General features: G+C 35.3%; 1 protein-coding gene across 1 annotated transcript in view; it reads left to right on the forward strand.

Moving 5' to 3' along the window:
• The window catches only part of PHIP (PHIP subunit of CUL4-Ring ligase complex), a 106,725-nt gene that overhangs the window by 81,463 nt on the left and 6,393 nt on the right, over nucleotides 1-18,869 (forward strand). The window contains exons 28-39 of the mRNA XM_085056463.1: nucleotides 3,601-3,712; nucleotides 3,930-3,991; nucleotides 5,584-5,739; nucleotides 7,687-7,807; nucleotides 9,379-9,504; nucleotides 11,515-11,587; nucleotides 11,986-12,036; nucleotides 12,327-12,476; nucleotides 13,929-14,081; nucleotides 15,562-15,725; nucleotides 16,201-16,481; nucleotides 16,795-16,956. Coding sequence (XP_084912589.1) covers nucleotides 3,601-3,712; nucleotides 3,930-3,991; nucleotides 5,584-5,739; nucleotides 7,687-7,807; nucleotides 9,379-9,504; nucleotides 11,515-11,587; nucleotides 11,986-12,036; nucleotides 12,327-12,476; nucleotides 13,929-14,081; nucleotides 15,562-15,725; nucleotides 16,201-16,481; nucleotides 16,795-16,956 — 1,611 coding nt within the window. The remainder of the gene's footprint in view (nucleotides 1-3,600; nucleotides 3,713-3,929; nucleotides 3,992-5,583; nucleotides 5,740-7,686; nucleotides 7,808-9,378; nucleotides 9,505-11,514; nucleotides 11,588-11,985; nucleotides 12,037-12,326; nucleotides 12,477-13,928; nucleotides 14,082-15,561; nucleotides 15,726-16,200; nucleotides 16,482-16,794; nucleotides 16,957-18,869) is intronic.

Raw genomic sequence — 18,869 nt, forward strand, 5'->3', positions numbered from 1 at the left:
ATGCTGGAAGAATGCCCGTGACTGTTAGGTCCTGCAGTCAGATCTATTTCTCAGTCATCTTTTCCATATGATGACAAAGATCACTGTTTAGCAATGGAATCTAACTAGAGGGAGAGAAAGCTTTATCATGACAAAATGGTCCTCTGAAGTGGTGGGGTTATTTTTCAGGAGATCAGGAAATATGTAAATTCTCATTCATAAAACGTCTTAGATTGTCACTGAAACTTAAAAGATTAAACAATATTTCTGTGTCTACAGAGTTCAGGATTAAATCTGTTCCCCTAAGAGAAATTTGTATATGATGCAATGTTTTCAAAATTATCAGCACCGTTAAGTCCTTTCCGATATCTCAGCATATTCTATGAAGTGACATCATTCTCCCAAATGCAAAACACTGATAGCCTTGCCTTTTTGTTTTTGCTCCTTGAAGTAGATCTCAGTGCTGTTTTCAAAGTGCTGTCCTCTACTAAGTTCATTGGTTCATTGTAGCTAAGTAACCTGACGAAGTGGCACGGATAGATGTTAAAAGCTCTTGTTTGGTTGGCTGGTTGTTTTTGTGGTTGATTGTTTGCCTCTTACCTGACTTTTCTGCCACGAAAGATGAATTAATCTCCTGTCCTTTGATATCCTTAGGCTGTGTGCCTTAGCAGTAGATGTATAAATTGCATAATGCCATGGGAATAAGTTCCATATCGTCTCATACTTCACCTATGTTGTCCAAAAAGATAGCTCATCTTCAGTTCTATATGGAATTTGGTGAAGACTCTAGGCTTCTGATCAATAAGAAATGTAAACTTTGATTTCTTCTTTAAAGATCATTTCAGTTTAAAGTTTAAAGATCTCATAAGTGGTAAGGTTGATTAAGATCGATTAATGTATCATTAAGCTTTGCTCTTTCCTGATGGTTATGGATCTGTGGTCTTGTCCTCCTCTGCCATGCCATGTTTTTGCACAATAACACAGCAGCTGTAGAAGAGTGGTTGCCATAGTTTGTTTGTGAACAGCCTAACCAGACTTCTTAGGCTGGCCAACTGTATTTCAAGAAATTTGCAGTCTGGAAAAAATTGAAGTTTTGCAAAAAGTATTGGAAGTACCGGGACCTTTTATCAAGCTTCCAATATAAATGAGTTTCAGGCCAGTAGTTCTAATACCAGCTTGTAAGTGCAACAAGTGTGTACGAGAGTTCATTCTTGAGTTCTCTTTTGGATGGTAAAAATCTTGGTAAAATAGTCTCCTTGCTTGAAACTGTATGAAACGCTAAAGTAGAACTAGTAAAGACACTGCTGTTAAAGTTTTTACAGCTCGTCCAGGAGCCTTCCAGAGTGCTGCCTACTGTCTGTGTAGACACTTTGGGTATTTTTCTAAGTATCTGCTTGTGTACTTGAAACAAATCATGCACTCCTTTTTTGCACTGTAGAACACTTTATAGAAATGTTCCTGGAAAGTAGATCACATTTTCTACCAGGATGAGGAGAAATGCTTTAGAACTGTGTATGAAACTGTTTCTGATTGTCTTGTGACTTGAATCTGAAATTCCCAAGTCTTGTCTGATACGCTCAAGTCTCTTGAACTTTAACCACAGTTTATCATCAAGAAACTGGTTCTTTGTTGTTTGAAGTTTTTTGTTGATTTTTTTTTCATGTCATGCTGGTTTGTCTTCACAAGACAACTATTACTATCTTTTTTTGTTCCTCTTTTATAGCTACTACTTGGAGAGTCACTGGGTACTAAATTTTCTGACTCTACTTTGTCATTGAAACTTTTTAAAAAATTTATTTTAAACTTTTTATAAACAAAACCCAATCATTGGTGTTTTGATGGGGGGTTTTGGGTTTTATGTTTGTTTTATGTGCAATTTTGTTGTTGTTTGGGTTTTGTTTGTTTTAGGGAAGAGTACTTGCTTATCTATTTTTAATATTGAATTTATATTAATGCATGAATCCTTTTAGAAGGAAGAAACATAAGTTTGAGAAATTACATGTTCTTATTTGCATTCAGATTCTTTATCTTACTATAGTTTAACTTCAAGTTTAATACTTGAGCTAAAAGCTATTCCCTTAGTATTTCTGCAGCTTCAGCTGTAAGTCTTAGGTGTGCATACCTGTCTCTTACACAGCAGCCACTGTAAGTTCAACATACATTTTATGTTCTCTTCAAGTGAGCATTATGCGGGGATACTCAGTTCTGGAAAATTGCACAAGAGCCATCTTCTTGTAAGAGATTTTGGACTGCTCTCTGCATAGACGAGGTAGCACAAAGGACATTGGGAAAGAAGAGATTCAGGAGATGGTTCTTGCAATCTGTTGTTGTCTCCTTTAGCATTCTATCTGTAGGAATGCTGTGGATCTTCAGAACTTTTGATCTGCTTCATGTTCAGCTCAGTGAAGTCACTCATAGTTGTACCTACACACATTTCTTTCTAAAATTGATCACTAGCGAAGGCCATGTTGGAAGACTAATTTTATAGCTCTTAAGAAAATAAATTATTCTTTTAAAATAAAGCATCAGCTCTTATTTACATTTTTGATCTTGCATTTCAGATATTTCTGGTTTACTTGGTTCTATTCAACACAATTAGGACTATTAATAGAAGCTGTATAATTGTCCTGGAATTACTTGCAATCCATTAACTTCAAAATTTTTTTAAAAAAACAGTAAAGAAAGCAGACCATTTTTGAAAATATATTTACTACTTATTAATCAGACAATTTCAGCAAGCATTTGAGCAGAGGGTGGATGTATTGAAATGGAACAATACTGCAGCAGTTGAAAGTATGTATATATTCAAATCCCTTGAACACAAAAATGTGTGGTTCTCGGAATCTCAGACTTAAATTACATTTGTTCTTCTACTGAACTGAATACTATGCTAAAAGTTGTTTCTAAATTTTGTGGCATGTGCTGTAGAAAATGTTAGCATTTATGATGGTGTGTAATACATGCATCCTCATGTGTAATTTTTTAAAATAATGCTTCTGACCTTTTTTCTCAGCTGCGTGAATGCTCTGTAGTAGTGAAGCCATTCCAAGTCATAGTAAATTACTTTGGTAACCTTTTGAGCAAGCTTTAATAAATTTTATTCTATTATCAGTCAGATTGCCTTTATAGTAAAGGGAATGAACCTCTTGAATTACATTTGCATTGCTGAAAAAGCACTTCAGAAACTAAGGAGGACAAGCTCAGCAGCTTGTAAAATATTCCCCATACAGAAGTGTCATAGTGCTCAGTTATTTTAAGATAGCATGTAGTATTCAATGCAAGTGGAATTGAGTCTTAAAGCATTGAAATGTTTTACCTTTTATATGAAATTAAGAAATAAATTCATAAGTAAAGAGTATATAGGTAGAATTGCAAATCGTTGTTTTTCTAAAATGCTATATTAACTTTAATTTTGGTTAAAAAACAATCTTCAGAAAGAATTTAATAGGTTTGGGGGTTTTTTTCTTTTTAACTGAGCATTGACTCATGCTTGCCTGCTGAGGCTGTAAATGTTCAAAAGGTTTTCTGTATTCAAGATCAAGCTACATATATCTAAAACCTGATTTTCTTGGGAGGGTAACATGCCTGATATTGATGAAATTATTTTGTGTTCTTACCTAGGTGATCGTTTCAGGTCAGTGATAGATGATGCTTGGTGGTTTGGAACAATTGACAGCCAGGAACCTCTTCAGCCTGATTATCCTGATAGCTTGTTTCAGTGCTACAATGTCTGGTTAGCAAATTTATCTTCAATCTTTTTAATGTTAATTAGTTACTTCATTTGAAGTACTGACTGAGAAACTTGCTTTCATTAAATTCAGTCATGCATTTCGCTGCAATAGTTTATTATAAAATTCTGTGGTGTATAAATTAAAGTTATGTTGCAAACATTAAATAATTATATTGCTGAAGCAATATTAGTAGATAATTTAAATGTGGTTATTTTTAAGCTGGGACAATGGTGATACTGAGAAGATGAGCCCTTGGGACATGGAGCTGATACCAAGTAATGGTATGTTACCTTAATAACATAATTTGCTTTTCAAGTGTATTTTAAGAAGAAAGAAAAATTTGAATGATTTTACATAAACAATCATGGTTTTTGGGGGGAGTGGGAGGAAGGGCCACAAACCAGTTACATTTAAAGAATATTTTTAAATCAATTACTCAACTAAAAGTGAATCAAGATAAAAGAACAAACAGCCATGCTAGATAAACTGAGTGGTGTTTAAAATAGAAATAATACAAAAATTACTATAGATAATGTACAGTTGCATTTAACTCTTTGTTCAGTTAGGAAGGATTGAAGATCAACTCATGCCCTAGGTCAGCTTGAGGAAACTGGCTGCTCTAAGACATGTCAGCATTCCTGCAGACACTCAGTGTATTGCACATGCAACCTGTACCTGTGAGCGAGAGTTAGGTAATAGTAAGATTTTTCTCCTCCTCTGGCCCCCCTCAGATACACATGCTGCAGAGTGGGCAGCGTAGCATGGGCACTGTTCACGTGTTCACAGACAAGAATGTAATATTTCTTCTTATATAGTTTATTGGTTAGTTGGTTGTGTTCTTCATAGAACTCTGGGTAAAAAGCAAAGCAGAATCAGCATTTTTTTCCTTTTGTTTTCCATGAAGCATTTGATGATATTGTCTCTCACAAGTAACTATAAATAATTCTTAATTATTTGAAGTTGTAAATGTATTCATTTCAACTTTTCATTTTGGTTCAATCCTTCTTTTAATAGGTACCTCTTTCATAAGTAAAATACAGGTGTTAGAGTGATAACATGACTAAAATTATTAAAATAGACAATCTGTTTACTTTTTAGTAGAGGCCAATTCCTGTTGTCTTAAGAAAGGAGAAACCATTTGCAGATAAAGGATAGGTACTAATTAAGATAACTAAACCTGAACCTGATTTTTTGCTATATTCACAAATATCAACATTTGTTATACCTTCTTAAAAATTAAGAGGGCCACTTAACATCATACTTGGAGAATCTGCTGTTACATTATAAATTGGCAAGGTTGGTAGGTCCTCAAAGATGGTAGGGTGATAACGCTAATAATGTGCATGCTCAGGAACTCTGGTTTTGGCATTTGAACTCAAAACTGTGACAATGTAGAACCACTACCTGGAGAATGTTTTAACATCCATGTCAAACATTGATGTTAAATGTTTGGAGAATGTTTTAACATCAGTGTTGTTATCTGAAACTTCATCTGGAAATCATCCACCATTTCTTACCAAAATATCTTGTTACCAAGAATATTGGATTTTAAACACGAAATAACTCCAAAACCAAAACACTAGTTTTAACTGTGATAAATTAGTGTCTTAGTTGGTTCTAAGTTAAATTTTATAATTAGCTATTCAGAAGAGGATATTCAAGGAGGACCTCTACCCCAAACTGCATATTAAGGATTTAAATGTAACACAGAATAATATACAGAAAGGATACTGGACACATCCAAAATGTCTTTGAGCAAATCAAGAACTACACATTTGCAGAAGTGATTTAATGGTATCTTTGATTTACAGGTATATGTATTACACAATATACAAACATTTACGTTTTATTTCATTTTGATATTACGTTCCAGCTGTATTTCCTGAAGAGCTGGGAACTAGTGTTCCTTTAACCGATGATGAACGTAGAACACTGCTCTACAAACCTTTGGATGGAGAGTGGGGTTCCAGGACCCGAGATGAGGAGTGTGACAGAATTATTGCAGGAATAAACCAACTTATGACTCTAGGTAAGTTCTGAATAATATGTGAAATGGTTTTGGTTTATATTTTTCAGACCATGATCATGTGCATTTCTGAAATTACCAAAATCAATGTGACAAAATACACCTTTAAGCTCTTGATTAATTGGAACAAAACTTTCTCATTGAACGTTTTTAAACTTTTTATATAGTGAGTACTTATGAAACCTAAATTTTCTCCTGTTTTCCAAGGTAACTGTTACTTTTTGGTAGATAGTTTGACATATGCTAGGGGTTTGGGTTTTAAATGTTAAAAGCAGGTACTTGATTTTTTTACTTTAGCCACCAGAATCTCATTTTGGGGTTAAAATTAAAACCTTTATGATTAAGAGAATATGAACTACATTACAAACAGATGAAGGGAAGAAAAAAATCATATATTTACTTAGGTAATGAATACCTATGTATGGATTTTCCCTGTATTAGCCTTTTCTAGTCCTGATTTCTTCCCCACATTTCCCTAATTATGCAAAATGTTGAGGAAAAAGTAATTGATTAACTTAGGAAAAGCTACTTGCTATTTGGTTGTAGAGCAATTATTCTTTACAGGCAGCTTCTGAAAAAGTAATTGCTAAAGTGTTTACCACATCGCTGCAAAATTTGCCTGATCAAAGATGGATGTCTGAATGGAGATCCATCAGTGAAATACAGGCTGAATTATAGGTCTTCTGTATGTCTTTATGGGGATCAAAAGGTGTTAAATCAGCAGCCTTAGGTTTTGGGCTAACAGTGGTCATGCATTCAATATAAAAGTCGTCATATATACTTTAACTGATTTTTGAAGCACTAAATGCAAGGTAAGACTTATGTTTCAAAAAAGCCAAAAAACTCTCAAAATAATTCTGATTCTGATTACCTGCATATCCCATATGGTTCCTTTGATGACATACTGCATAAGAAGCCTCTGCTTCCTAAACAAAGGAATTATCTGTACAGTGTAATAAAATAAATCAGAGATTTACATTAAAAAAAACTGCAAGGCAATGAAATTTGAGCTGTTTTTGCTGTGCCAACTAGTCATGTTTTTACATTTTGCATTATGTTGCATGACAGACAGCTTAATTTGGGATTTAGCTATAGCATGTATGGTGCATACTGGTACAAAGTGGTTGCTAGAACATTCAAAAGATGAAGTAAACAGCTTTTATAAGAAGAGCAGTCTTTTTAGCAACAACATATTTTCTGTTTTAAAAGACTTTTGAGACTTTTAAAGGTGGTTTTATGGTTTTGTATTGCAGTATTTTTCCTTGAGATACAAGATGTTAGAATGATGTGTCTAAGCCGTCATGAGAAGCACAAGAGGCAAAAAGCAAGGTTGTTTGGGTGCACAGACTTAAATTGCTCAGGAGTCCTCTAGCACTATCTTGGATTGGTTTTTGAAGGCTTCTTTGCAGGAGAGAGTGTTTCCTTTTTACTTTGAGGGCGGATTTTACCCATATCTTACAGAGGTTGAAACAGCATTGTAACTTTATGGCAGGAATTTAATGCATTGCTTTGTTTGAAGATGGGAGAGTGGCAATATAAAATGAAATGAAACAAGCCTGTGCTGTAAATAACGATACTGAACTGCATGCCTTCATCTGAGTATAATTTTTATACTTTTCAAATGTGTATATTATATGTGTGCCTCCCCAGAGGCACCTTGCTGTGCCTCTGGGGAGTGTGGTGCTTCATGCACAGCAGAATGGGTGCCCAGTCACTGCAGCAATGCTATGCACAGCACACACCTCAGCAAGCACTCTTAATAGAATAACAGAAATAGTTTGGAATATCTAGAGTAGTTACTGTTATTTTTGGGAAACTGCTGTGCATTTCAAACACAGAAAAATAACATATGTTGCAGGGGGGTGAACCTGCATTTTCAAAAATGCTGCGGGACTTTGAGGTATATAACTGGGGGTTTTGTGGTTTTGTTGTTTTTTTTTCTTCATCTAGATATTGCTTCTGCATTTGTGGCACCTGTGGATCTTCAAGCTTACCCAATGTACTGCACTGTTGTGGCATATCCCACAGACCTCAGTACCATTAAGCAAAGACTGGAAAGCAGATTTTACAGGTTAGAGCCAAGTCTCAGTTCCGCTGTAATCTACTCGCAGCTGTATTTTTGGTAGCTCTTTGTCTTATCACACCAAACTAGGAGGTGGGTGTGGGTGTGCACTTTTACTTTCTTCCACCTTCCGTCCTCGATCTAGGTTTCCATTTTCTAAAACTCTAAAAAGGATTGGACATCTTCAAAATGTATTTTGGAACTACATGGCATTCAAATTCCTGCTTATGCAAATAACTTGTTCCATGTGAGATTCAAATTGCAGGGTTAGTAAAATGACTTTTAGTCCAAAGGATTAAGTTTCTATTTAATAATTTTTTGAAGTATTTTAAAAATAATTTTAATAAGAGACACCTTAAAAAAATCTGAAGTGGTTTTTTGACCTAATGTGCTTTAAAAAATATTCTTGCATTATCACTTTAGCAGCTATACAGAATCTGACTTCTTAAATTATTGCTGTTGAACTTCTGAATTGTTGTACAGCTACAAAAATAATTTTATACTTTTTGATACCGTTTTGATGTTTTCCTAAACTGTGATTGCAATTGCTGTGAGTTTTTTTCTTTTTCTCTTCTTTTTTTTAAATATGGATAACATTTTGTTTTGGGCAAAATTTCAAAGTTCATTTTTAGTGCTTTATACATGCTAAGTGAAGATTGAATTCTAAACTAAATTTGCTTTTTCATTTTCAAGAAAACACCCCTGGGTTTTATCATTGTAATGCAATATTGAACTTATGCTGCTGCATGTTTTATTGTGTGATATAAGATAATGCAGCTTTCTTTTCTATAATGCACTGCTTTGCTGTTAGATGGAGAGAACTTTTTGCTGGATTTTGTCCCTCTTGTCAAAAGTGTAAGCAGTTATTTTTGGTAATAATCACGTCAATATATTGGGTCTTTTTAGTTTGTAATATTGTTGAGGCCTAGTTAGGTAATAAGCAGTTATGCTATGTTGTGCTTTCTAGTGAGTATTTTTTCCTTCACCTTTTGTGTATTGTTCAGATCACTTGATTTTTGGTAGGTTTTCATGAGGCTTACCTTAAAACTGTAACTTTTATGCTGTCAGGGTATTTACTATCTTTTTTATTTTGTGTTTTTTAGATTTGGATTTTTTTTTCAGTTATTTTGCTTTTATGCATCATTTTTTTATAATGTGGCTATTCTGTAGTTAGGTCATTAAATCAGGGGAGATCTGATTGTTATCTATCTGTCAGAAAAAGGTATACTTTAAAACACTTTTATTACTGTTTCGTTAATCCTTAGCTGAGTTCAGAGGCGATATATAATGGGTTATGTATACCATGAAGGAGTAATAAAAGCTGAAGTGTCACAGCTGAATTTTCCTGAGTGGTGTCAGCTGTATGGTCTTAAAGCCATTTACCACAGAATATAACATGAGAACGGGAGGCCAGAAGAGGCTGCCTTCTGCTGGTCACTGAGGGCAGCACAGTGTGTGCACGTTTTCTGATGTAATGGAAAACAATAGTGAATAAGAAGGGTGTAACTTTTTTTTTCCCCTGTTCATATATATTCCTAGAAATTCTTTCCTTTTCTTTTCCGCCAACTGTTTATACACAGGCGCCTTTCTTCGTTAATGTGGGAAGTCCGGTACATCGAACACAATACTCGCACATTTAATGAACCTGGAAGTCCTATTGTCAAATCTGCCAAATTTGTCACAGATCTTCTGCTACACTTCATAAAGTGAGTTGCTTAGTAGGTCTGTTGTTATTCCTATCTCTTACCAAGGTAAGAGCCTCTTCAGATCTGAATTTTAAAGTAAGATAGTTCTACACTTTAAATAAGCCTGTTGTCTGCTGTTGGGGCAGAAAAGAATAAAGCTTGTGTTGACAAAGAATTCATAAGTTTGCAAAATAAGTTCTGTAATACATTGAGTGGCATAGATTGGCATGGCATTTTATTTTGAGAGACTTTCTCCTAAATTATAAAAATGGGTCTGAGTATTTTCATGGAGTTACAGATACATTCATTGGTAAGTTAGGAGTTCTAATTTTGAGTTTGAATACTGGATGTGTTAACAGAATTGTGAGCGTTTGATTCTAAAATGTAGATTAGAATTTATAATAGGTTTGAAAATAGTGTTTTATATGTATGCAAAGTAGAAATTAGAGGCTTTGTAGTCAACAGAAGTTGTAGCTGTCTTTCAAATGCTCTGTTATTATCTGTAGACAAACTCAATGAGAAGTATTTAAGATTTCTCAGTCTGTTGACATATGTACAGACCTGAAATTTTTAAGAGCTTACTGTTTCCATTGTCTTGATTTGCTTGTACATGAGTGCTGCTGTTTCCACCTTGTAGGAACAGCAAGATACTTCATTAGTTTAACAAAACCTGACATTTTTAGTGGTTTAGTTTGTCAGTGTTGAATTGAATCTTGTTCTTTTGTATTTTGTGTGTTCTTAAGAAACATTAGAACTGCATTTAATGTGTGAAAATCTAGGACCTTGGCTCCATAAATAAATCTTCCGTTTCTTCAGTGCCTGTGATTTGTGATATTGGCTTGTGAATGTAAAACACTTAACTGCTTTAGATGTTAACAGCTCAGTGATATATACACCATTAGGAACAGATATGTATCTAAAGGGCTTTTCTGTTACTAATTTTGTTCTTTAACATCTTTGTCCTACATGTTTTTCTTTCTGATTAATTAAACAGTTCAGGATTTCTCAAAGAGTATGTAGCTCAGAGTTCTTCGAAGTGTATGTTTTTAATTGGCTTAGCTAAATTAGTGGATATTCTTGGATATTCTTATTTAATAATGGCCTACAGCTAGAGTCTATTAATATACTAATTTAAGTGGACTAGCAATTCATGTAAAACCCAGACTTTTATTTATTTTTATGGTTGTAACTGTAAGGTAGAAGGCCTAGACAATGGAGAGTAAAGCCCATGGTTCTAATGGCCATGATGAGAATGAGATATCTAGATGCCTCTGAGAATCTAAGGCTTAGTTTCTTAAGTTACCTAAGCATCTTAAAAGCTGAAAATGGGGGAGAGGTGTTGCAGCTACTTTATCTTTTTTCACCCTTTCTCACAGCTGTTCTAGTGGTAATGGCAGTAGCCTGTATTATGGATTATAATTCCAGTGTGGAGTTGCTTAGTGTTTACAGTTACAAGTGGTAAAAATGTTACAAACCACTTTTCTTCCCAGTGGTTTGTATTGCTCCATGATAGAACACCTTTGGGCTTTTCTTTGTACAGGAGTTTCATATGTTAATCAAGAATTGAAAATTGGTGTGTGTTTTGCTGATTTAATTATGCAGGTTTACACAATAACTGTGTTAGTTTTTACACAAACATCGCATTTCAAATGTCATATATTGTGGGTGATAAAATAAATTGTTAAATTGTACTTTTGGATGACAAATTTACTCTAATCCTTCTTACAAAGCTAGATGGGTCTCAAACCCTTTATATGGTATAGAATTAGATTTTTCTGATGCTGACAAATGCATGGTAAAGGGTTATGATTTTTAATTTTACACTGTTAAGTGGTCTATATTTTACAGCTTTTTGAGCAGATGGTTAGCTTCACTTATTACTGTAGTTCTCTTAATATTCATACAGCAGTAAACACATTCTCATTTTATTTGGGAATGGCTTCATAAATATTTTCCTTTTCCTAGGCAAATTGTAGTTGATTCCATAGGTGAAGATGGAAAATAAATGTTAGCTTGTGTTTCTTTTTACAGAGACCAGAGTTGCTATGACATAATCCCATTATACAATGCAATGAAGAAGAAAGTGTTGTCTGACTCTGATGAGGTAAGTGGCTGTGTCTTGGACATTGGCATTGATACACTGAAGAAACAAGACTGCTGTCCCTGTCCTGTGGAAGACCAAAGTACTGGTTTCAGTCACTGTTGGGGAAGTGGAGTGCACTTTTCTGTCAGTACAATGTTCCTTTTTGTCAGCTGGGAAACTGGGTGAAAATCCAGCCTGCTTTCTTCCTTTAATGCAGAGAGCTTTAATAGTTTGCTGAGGGATGCTGCTTAGACTTCTGAGAGGTTCTCAAAATTGGCAGTCACATGAAATGCTTCTCAGAAGGACAGGGGTAGGACTGTGAAGATTCAAATTATAAGTTGGAAGTATAAAAGAACTCATCTACTCATATATGCTTATATTTTTTAACCTTTTTATGCGACTCATTATCTTGCTCAAAGGAAGAAGAGAAAGATACAAATGTGCCGGGGACTTCCACTAGAAAAAGAAAGGTAAATATTTTAACATTTTTTAATTTATATTTTTAGGGCTACAGTTGCTATAATGTATTTGTAAACAATGGAATGTAAACCAGAACTATTTCTAGTATTGTGTAATGTCAGCTTTTTGAAAGTTTTGAAGTTAGTGACGTGTGGTTCTTCTGGGCTGTTCAATGTAAAAGTATTTCTGTCTGCAGCTGCATGTTGCAAATTCATTTCTATCCTGTGGGGTAACTTTTCCATTAGATTGTGTAAAAGTAGCTAGTTTATTTAATATATACCAGGCAATATTGTCATTTCAGGATCATCAGCCTAAGCGACGGCTACGTAATAGAGCTCAGTCATATGACATTGAGTCATGGAAGAAGCAATGCCAGGAGCTGCTGAATCTCATTTTTCAGTGTGAAGACTCTGAACCATTTCGACAGCCAGTGGATCTTCTTGAGTATCCAGTGAGTATTTTAGAACAAGAAGACTGGTTATAATCCAATTGTTAAGTGGTGGCTTGAGTTTTTGTGGGTTTTTTTTTTCAACTTTGACCATTTTTTCAATTCTTTCAATTGAAAATTCAGGCAGCAGTAGTGAAAGAATTTTTTTTTCAGCACTTTGTTGTCACTTGATAATAATGTTTACTGTCTTTCATAAGTAATTTCAGAATAAATAATACTTCTCTGCTCTCCGATACTTTTGTTGGAAAATATTTTATATTCAGGGATGCTTATGTTATCAAGTAAATTACAGCTTTTTAAGTAAATTGCAGCTTTTGCAATTTACATGTCTTTCCTTTTTTGAGTGAAAAATGGTCATGTATAAAATGCATATGTTTGGTTGTGGCATGTGATGTGTTGTCAAGGATCATTGTTTTCATTTCAGAGTATAAAAACTAAAGTAAGATTATATGAAAACTTTCATAAAGCAAAGATTTTGCTTGCTTTCCTTCTAGCATATCTTGAGTTGTTCTGTAAAATATCCCTCAAGGGTGATTAACTTGGGTGAAATTATTTGTCTCAATCAGAGCAAAGAAATGCTTCTCTTTTAGAAGTCACTAATAGGTCTGTCTTGACAGTTCTGCAGCCACTGGGTACCATTATTTTTGAAGTAACCTAAGCTTCGTGCTGTGGACAGCTACAAGTGGCCCTCTGTGTTTGAGATCCTCAAATAAGCTGATAGAGAGCACTCTACTAGGCTTAGGCATGAAACACACTGCTCGCTGGTGTCACAAACCTGTTTTACATGCAGAGGCACTCCTGCAGGTTCTATTTACTCTGGTGGATTAAGTTAACTCTTTGGTTAGATATGGTATTTAAGCTTTCTGTTGTATGGATATGCCTGTTTCTTGCATAGCCTGGAAAAATGGTTCTGTCATTGGCTTGAATTGTGGAGTTTTTAATACCTTATTACTTTTGTAAATTGTCAGGTCCCCGTTTGGGAAACTGCTTAGGTTTCAGAAGGGATGTGATAAGCCTCCAATCAGGTTCAACTATTCAAACATCATATTTTAAAGCTAATGTGTAAGAACAGTATTAGGCTTAGTCCCAAGTTTGAGCTGCCAAGTCACCCAGAAGGCTTGTAGTCACACTTTCATATCACTGTTATCTTCATGTCAGTGTGTCAGTAATGCAACCCTTAGGCTGCAAAATTCTGAGCTCTATGTTTTAGTAAATATGTTTATAAAATGAATTAAATCATCTAGCAGTTAACTTCTAATCTTGACTCTTCAAGTATGTCTGCAAGGAAGTATGTTGTATATTAGTGGAAAGGGGCAAAATGTCTTCAGCAGTCTTCCATACCTATTTAATGAAGACATTAGGGTTAAACAAGTTTCTCAAATGCATCCGAATGAAAATGATATATTAAGGCTTGGGAAAAAAAATGTAATAAATTGCTTTGCTATTTCTAAACAGGATTATAGAGATATTATTGACACTCCTATGGATTTTGCTACTGTTAGAGAAACACTGGAAGCTGGTAACTATGAGTCACCAATGGAGTTATGTAAAGATGTGAGACTTATTTTCAGCAATTCCAAGGCTTATACACCAAGTAAAAGATCAAGGGTAAGATTTTATTGTTTTTAATTGTAGTTGTTTGAAAGAACACTTATATCTAAAAAGTATAGTACTGAAAAAACAGACAGTGTAATTTGATTACTTTTGAAAAAAAAATTTAATTATTTCTGATCTTAAAATATGAATCTTTCTGAGAAAACTATTATAGCTTTGTATTTGAAGGGAAAGGAGTGTGTGCTATTTAAATGCCAAAAGTTCTGATGTTCTGCATGTGTGTTTTGAAAGTAAATATTAGAAAGTGGGTCCAAAGGGAAAGCCACATGGAAGAAAAGTTCTGTAGAAACATGATTATGAGTACAATAGTGAAATAGACAGTAGAGAATGTTGAAATACTGTGCTGTTTACCACTATGCAGTAGGATTGTAATGAAGTGCTTAGGATTTCTGGGAAACAGGACTGTTTACATTAAATGTCAACTTACAAATCTATTCTTACTGAGAAGCCCTGCTAGTAGTGGGTGCAGTATCTGATAGCAGTTAAATGATAGATGTGTATTTATATGTGTTCAAGGCTTCTGTGTAGCTTTTCTTCTACTAATATGTGTTAGGTTTTAAGACTAGAATTATTAACAACTTTTATGTTTGGCTGTTCTAAATAGCAAGTTAATAATTAGGACTTCATTGGTTTGAGACTGGGCACAAATTCCTTAGTAGGTGACTAGCAGGATCAGCGAGTACTCCTCAGTCAGTAGCAGACAGTCCCACTCACTGTCGAGGCTGCCATACCCCATAAAAGAATTAATCTTTCAGTTGCAGCAAATGGCAAAGCTTTTGGGGCAGGCCTGGATTCTTTTGTGGTTTTTCATTCTCTGCTTGACCTCATCACACCTATCTTTAGTTTTGTGTGGTTTCACGGGTTCTTTTGACTTTTTTTTTCATGTTTCTTCCAAACCGACTGGTATGGTAATAAATTTATCTTTTTTTGTTTTACTCAGAAGTAGAAGTGGAAGATTCTTATGTCAAGAATTTTAATATTCTAGAACCTATGTGCTTTCAGTGCATGCAACATGTAGTTGAATGGTGGTGTACAACTTACTTGTATATCAATTAATCTATAAAAGAAATAGACTGATGTTCAAATATAGGATATAAGGATGCAACTTAATAGAGCAGAAAATAAGATTTCTTGACCCTAGGTATAATACAGTAAAATTACATCAAGGATCTCTCTTAGTGATTTCTGTTGAAGCTAGAAAGGGATAAATTCTGGATAGGCAATTGAAAAAGTGGCTTTTCTAATTTTTCCTTTTCTGTGTCATCTTCAGTTGTAATACACTTCTCAAAACCATGAAAATAGTTAATGCAAAGCCACACATAGGTTAGCATATATTTGTTGAGGCAGATTGTAAATTTCCATAAAACATTTCTATATTAATCACTTTTTACTTTTCTAGCTATTGTTTGGTGACAAATAAGTAAAAAGATGCTTTGGAAAAGTATAATGTTGTTTACTGGCTTTTCTTTTTTAGATCTACAGCATGAGCTTGCGCCTTTCTGCTTTCTTTGAAGAACACATAAGTTCTATTTTATCTGATTATAAATCTGCCCTACGCTTCCATAAAAGAAATACAATAAAGAAACGAAGGAAAAAACGAAGTAGAAGCAGCTCAGTTTCCAGTAGTGTTGCATCCAGGTACATTAATTCCTTACAGTATTCACGAAATGCTGTGAAATTTTTACGTACCTAAACAATAAAACTTAGTGTGGTTTTTTTCTTAATACTTCCTTTACTATTCCCTATATTGCAGAATGGTAGCTTTGACATGCAAGTCCCTATGATGTGGAAGAGTTTTAAACTTTACTTAGAGCTATCCTAGTGTAAGTGCTTAAAATTCAAATAACTGCTAAATGTGTACAGTAAAACAGCATTGTTAGGATAGTGATGGCATCATGCTTTGTCATATAACTATAGTATTTATTGTAAAGATTCACTTTTCAGAAGCTCACAACTTACATGAATTTCCACAGTAAATCCCATATTTTTAACATACTTCATGCAGAGGTGATTGTTTTATTCCCACGATCTCAGACACTAGCATTTAATTTTATTTATTCCTATAAAATGACAAGGTGGTGATCCAGGATACAAATTGTTACTCCTTTTGCAGCCCTGAAAGGAAGAGGAGATTAATAAAACCTCAGGTGAAGGCAGAAACTTCTGCCACTTCATCATCGTCTGCACCTGCACGGTCAACAGCACTGAGACATGCTTCGCCTCAGATGAATGGAAAAGCAGCTGAAGCCTCCTCTCTTGTGCGGACTCGAAGCAATAGGGGGACAACAGATGTGGCTGTTACAGAGCAACCATCTACTTCTTCAGGAGCAAAGCCTTTAGTTATAAAGCCTTTAATTACAAAGCCTAATACTACTGCAGGGTCAGGAAAATCAGGCAAGTTGGGGTGGTTTTGTTTTTTTTAATTAAACTGTGAATGTTTTTAAAGATAAAACTGGCTCTTTGGAAATCTAATATATTTCTCTCAGTTAAGACTGGTTCCATTTTCAAGCTGATGGGCCTTTGAGGCTCTTCAGAGGAAAACTGAGCAAATTAGGCTATATTGTTCTATCCAGGAAGCTTTCTCCCTTCTGGATCACCGACTCAAATAGTTTGTAGTAGAGCATGAGTTCCATTTTAGCCTGACAAGATTGAATCTGGTATAAACTACTGGACTTGAATAATTTTTCTTTTCTTTTTATCTTTCTAGTATTGGAGAATTCAACCAAACATTCCAAGAACCAGAATATTGTATCAAACCCTATCCCATCTGATTGCAGTCATAACACTAGGAATAACTCCACTAGAGAAAATCCCGAGAAAGAAAAGCAAATCAAGCGCAAAGTAAAATCTTCCACTGTTAATCCTCAAGGTACCAAACTTCTCTGGAACTTCCTCCCCACCCTCGTAGTTATTGATGTAGTGACTATAGTGTGTCATCGTTGAGCCGCTAGCAGAGAAAAAAGACCCGGATTCTCAGTGTAGCATAAAAAAGAGAGCTTTTATTATTTGATTCCAACTTATATAGACTTTTCAGAGGTCACTCAGATTGGTCAGTCAGAAACCTCCCCCTAGGCCTGATTGGCCAGGCCTGAACTGTCCAAATCTCGAGACACTGTTTTCAACATCCAAACTTTATCTTTGTTTACAAAACACAGGAAGAATTCTCATGGGAAAGACCTGTGCTAGCCACAGTAGTGTTGTACTTTAGTTGTGGTAATTTGGAGTTAGGGAAAATAGTATGCATTATTAATTGTCAGAATAGGGAAGTCTAATGGAACAGCTCAGTCACCGTAAGTTTCCTTCTTTGATGAATTAGCATGGTTTTGACTACTCTTAGCACCGTTTCCATGGGGTGATAACTGTTGTCTAGATGATTTTGAGATGTTAGCATATCTGTCCCTTTATTTATTACAAATGTCATGTTAGAAGTTCCTAAATTCCAAAGCAGACTTCTGCAGGGTTACACTTTGAACCCTGTGTGTTTAATCACATAAAACTTCTGTGGGTTATATTTGGGTCAGTAACACTGAGTGTGATGACATTCTGTGCAGCCAGAAGCATAAGGGTCAGAGGACCCCAGTTGCAAATTCATTCTTTCATATTTTGGCACAGCAAAAAAACCCCAAAACTATGCAGTGTTTACTGTTTCTGTTTAGTATATTTGAATGGCCTGCTTGGACCTAGATCATGAAATCTCCTGAGTGAGCTTCTTTGGTCTTTTGATGTCAGAATACCTTAAAATTCAAAGCTTCTGTGAAAGCTGAAATAAGAGCTCCTAGTCAAAAAGCTTTCCTGTTTATGAAGCAGCTTTGAACTATTAGGAAGATGTTTGAAGCAGCTAGATCCACTAAACATCTGTTCTCTGAAAATGGGAACACAGTAGTCTGCAAATTGGGTCCCAGTCTAATTAATCTGCTTATTCCTTGTAGTCCTTCTCTCCCTAAAGAGTATCTGTTCTTTCTTACTCATCCATGCTTCTGAAAAAGTAGCTTGTGGTCTGATAAGTTGAATCATCTGTCCATTCCTTGTAAGCTTTCTCACAAAGGCCCCAGCTGTTCCACATTGCATGGCTAAATATGCAGCTGTTATAGGATAGGATATTTGGTTGTGTCAGGGGTATCTGAATGTTGTTGACAAGGTCCTGTCTCCTGCACACCGACTCACAGGACAGAGGAGGGCTGTGCTTTTAGTGCATGGTAGTGCACATTTGAGCACAGCAGAAACTGTGCATGGGTGTTTCAGCAAAGGGCTGGAGGAACTATCATGGTGGCTATGAGCTGTTCTTGGCCACATTTTAGACAAGGGCTATGGTACCAGAACATCTTCCTAAGAGGTCCTGGGACATGCCTGACTGAGGAGGTTGAGTACCCCTTATGTAATGAAAACTCAAACCCCATAAAAGGCTCCAAGCAAGTATCTTCTGCTGTCTGTTAATGTAAGAAATCTGTGTAAATTTGATATAAAATATTCTACCTCAGCTTGAAAGAAAGTTTTTATTTCTCTAGAGATGACCTACTGTGAAGCATTCCCAATCCTTGCAGTAGTGCTTCTTGGGCAACTTTTTACTGTTGCAGATACAAAATGGGAGTTTTGTCCACTGGTGTGGTATCAGTGGATGAAAACCTTTCAGCTGTTCCCTTTTTTCCTTTTTTTTTCCCCCCTGCATTTTTTCTGGGCTTTTTTGTTTGTTGGAGTATTTTTCCCTGCAGCTGCTGTGTGCTAAATCCCACTGGAAGTTAGTCCTCATTTTATACTGGAATAAGACTCTCTGAGCTCTGCTTT

The sequence above is a fragment of the Lichenostomus cassidix genome, chromosome 3 (genome assembly GCF_008360975.1).
Source record: "Lichenostomus cassidix isolate B80296 chromosome 3, HeHo_3.0, whole genome shotgun sequence".
Taxonomy (NCBI): domain Eukaryota; kingdom Metazoa; phylum Chordata; class Aves; order Passeriformes; family Meliphagidae; genus Lichenostomus; species Lichenostomus cassidix.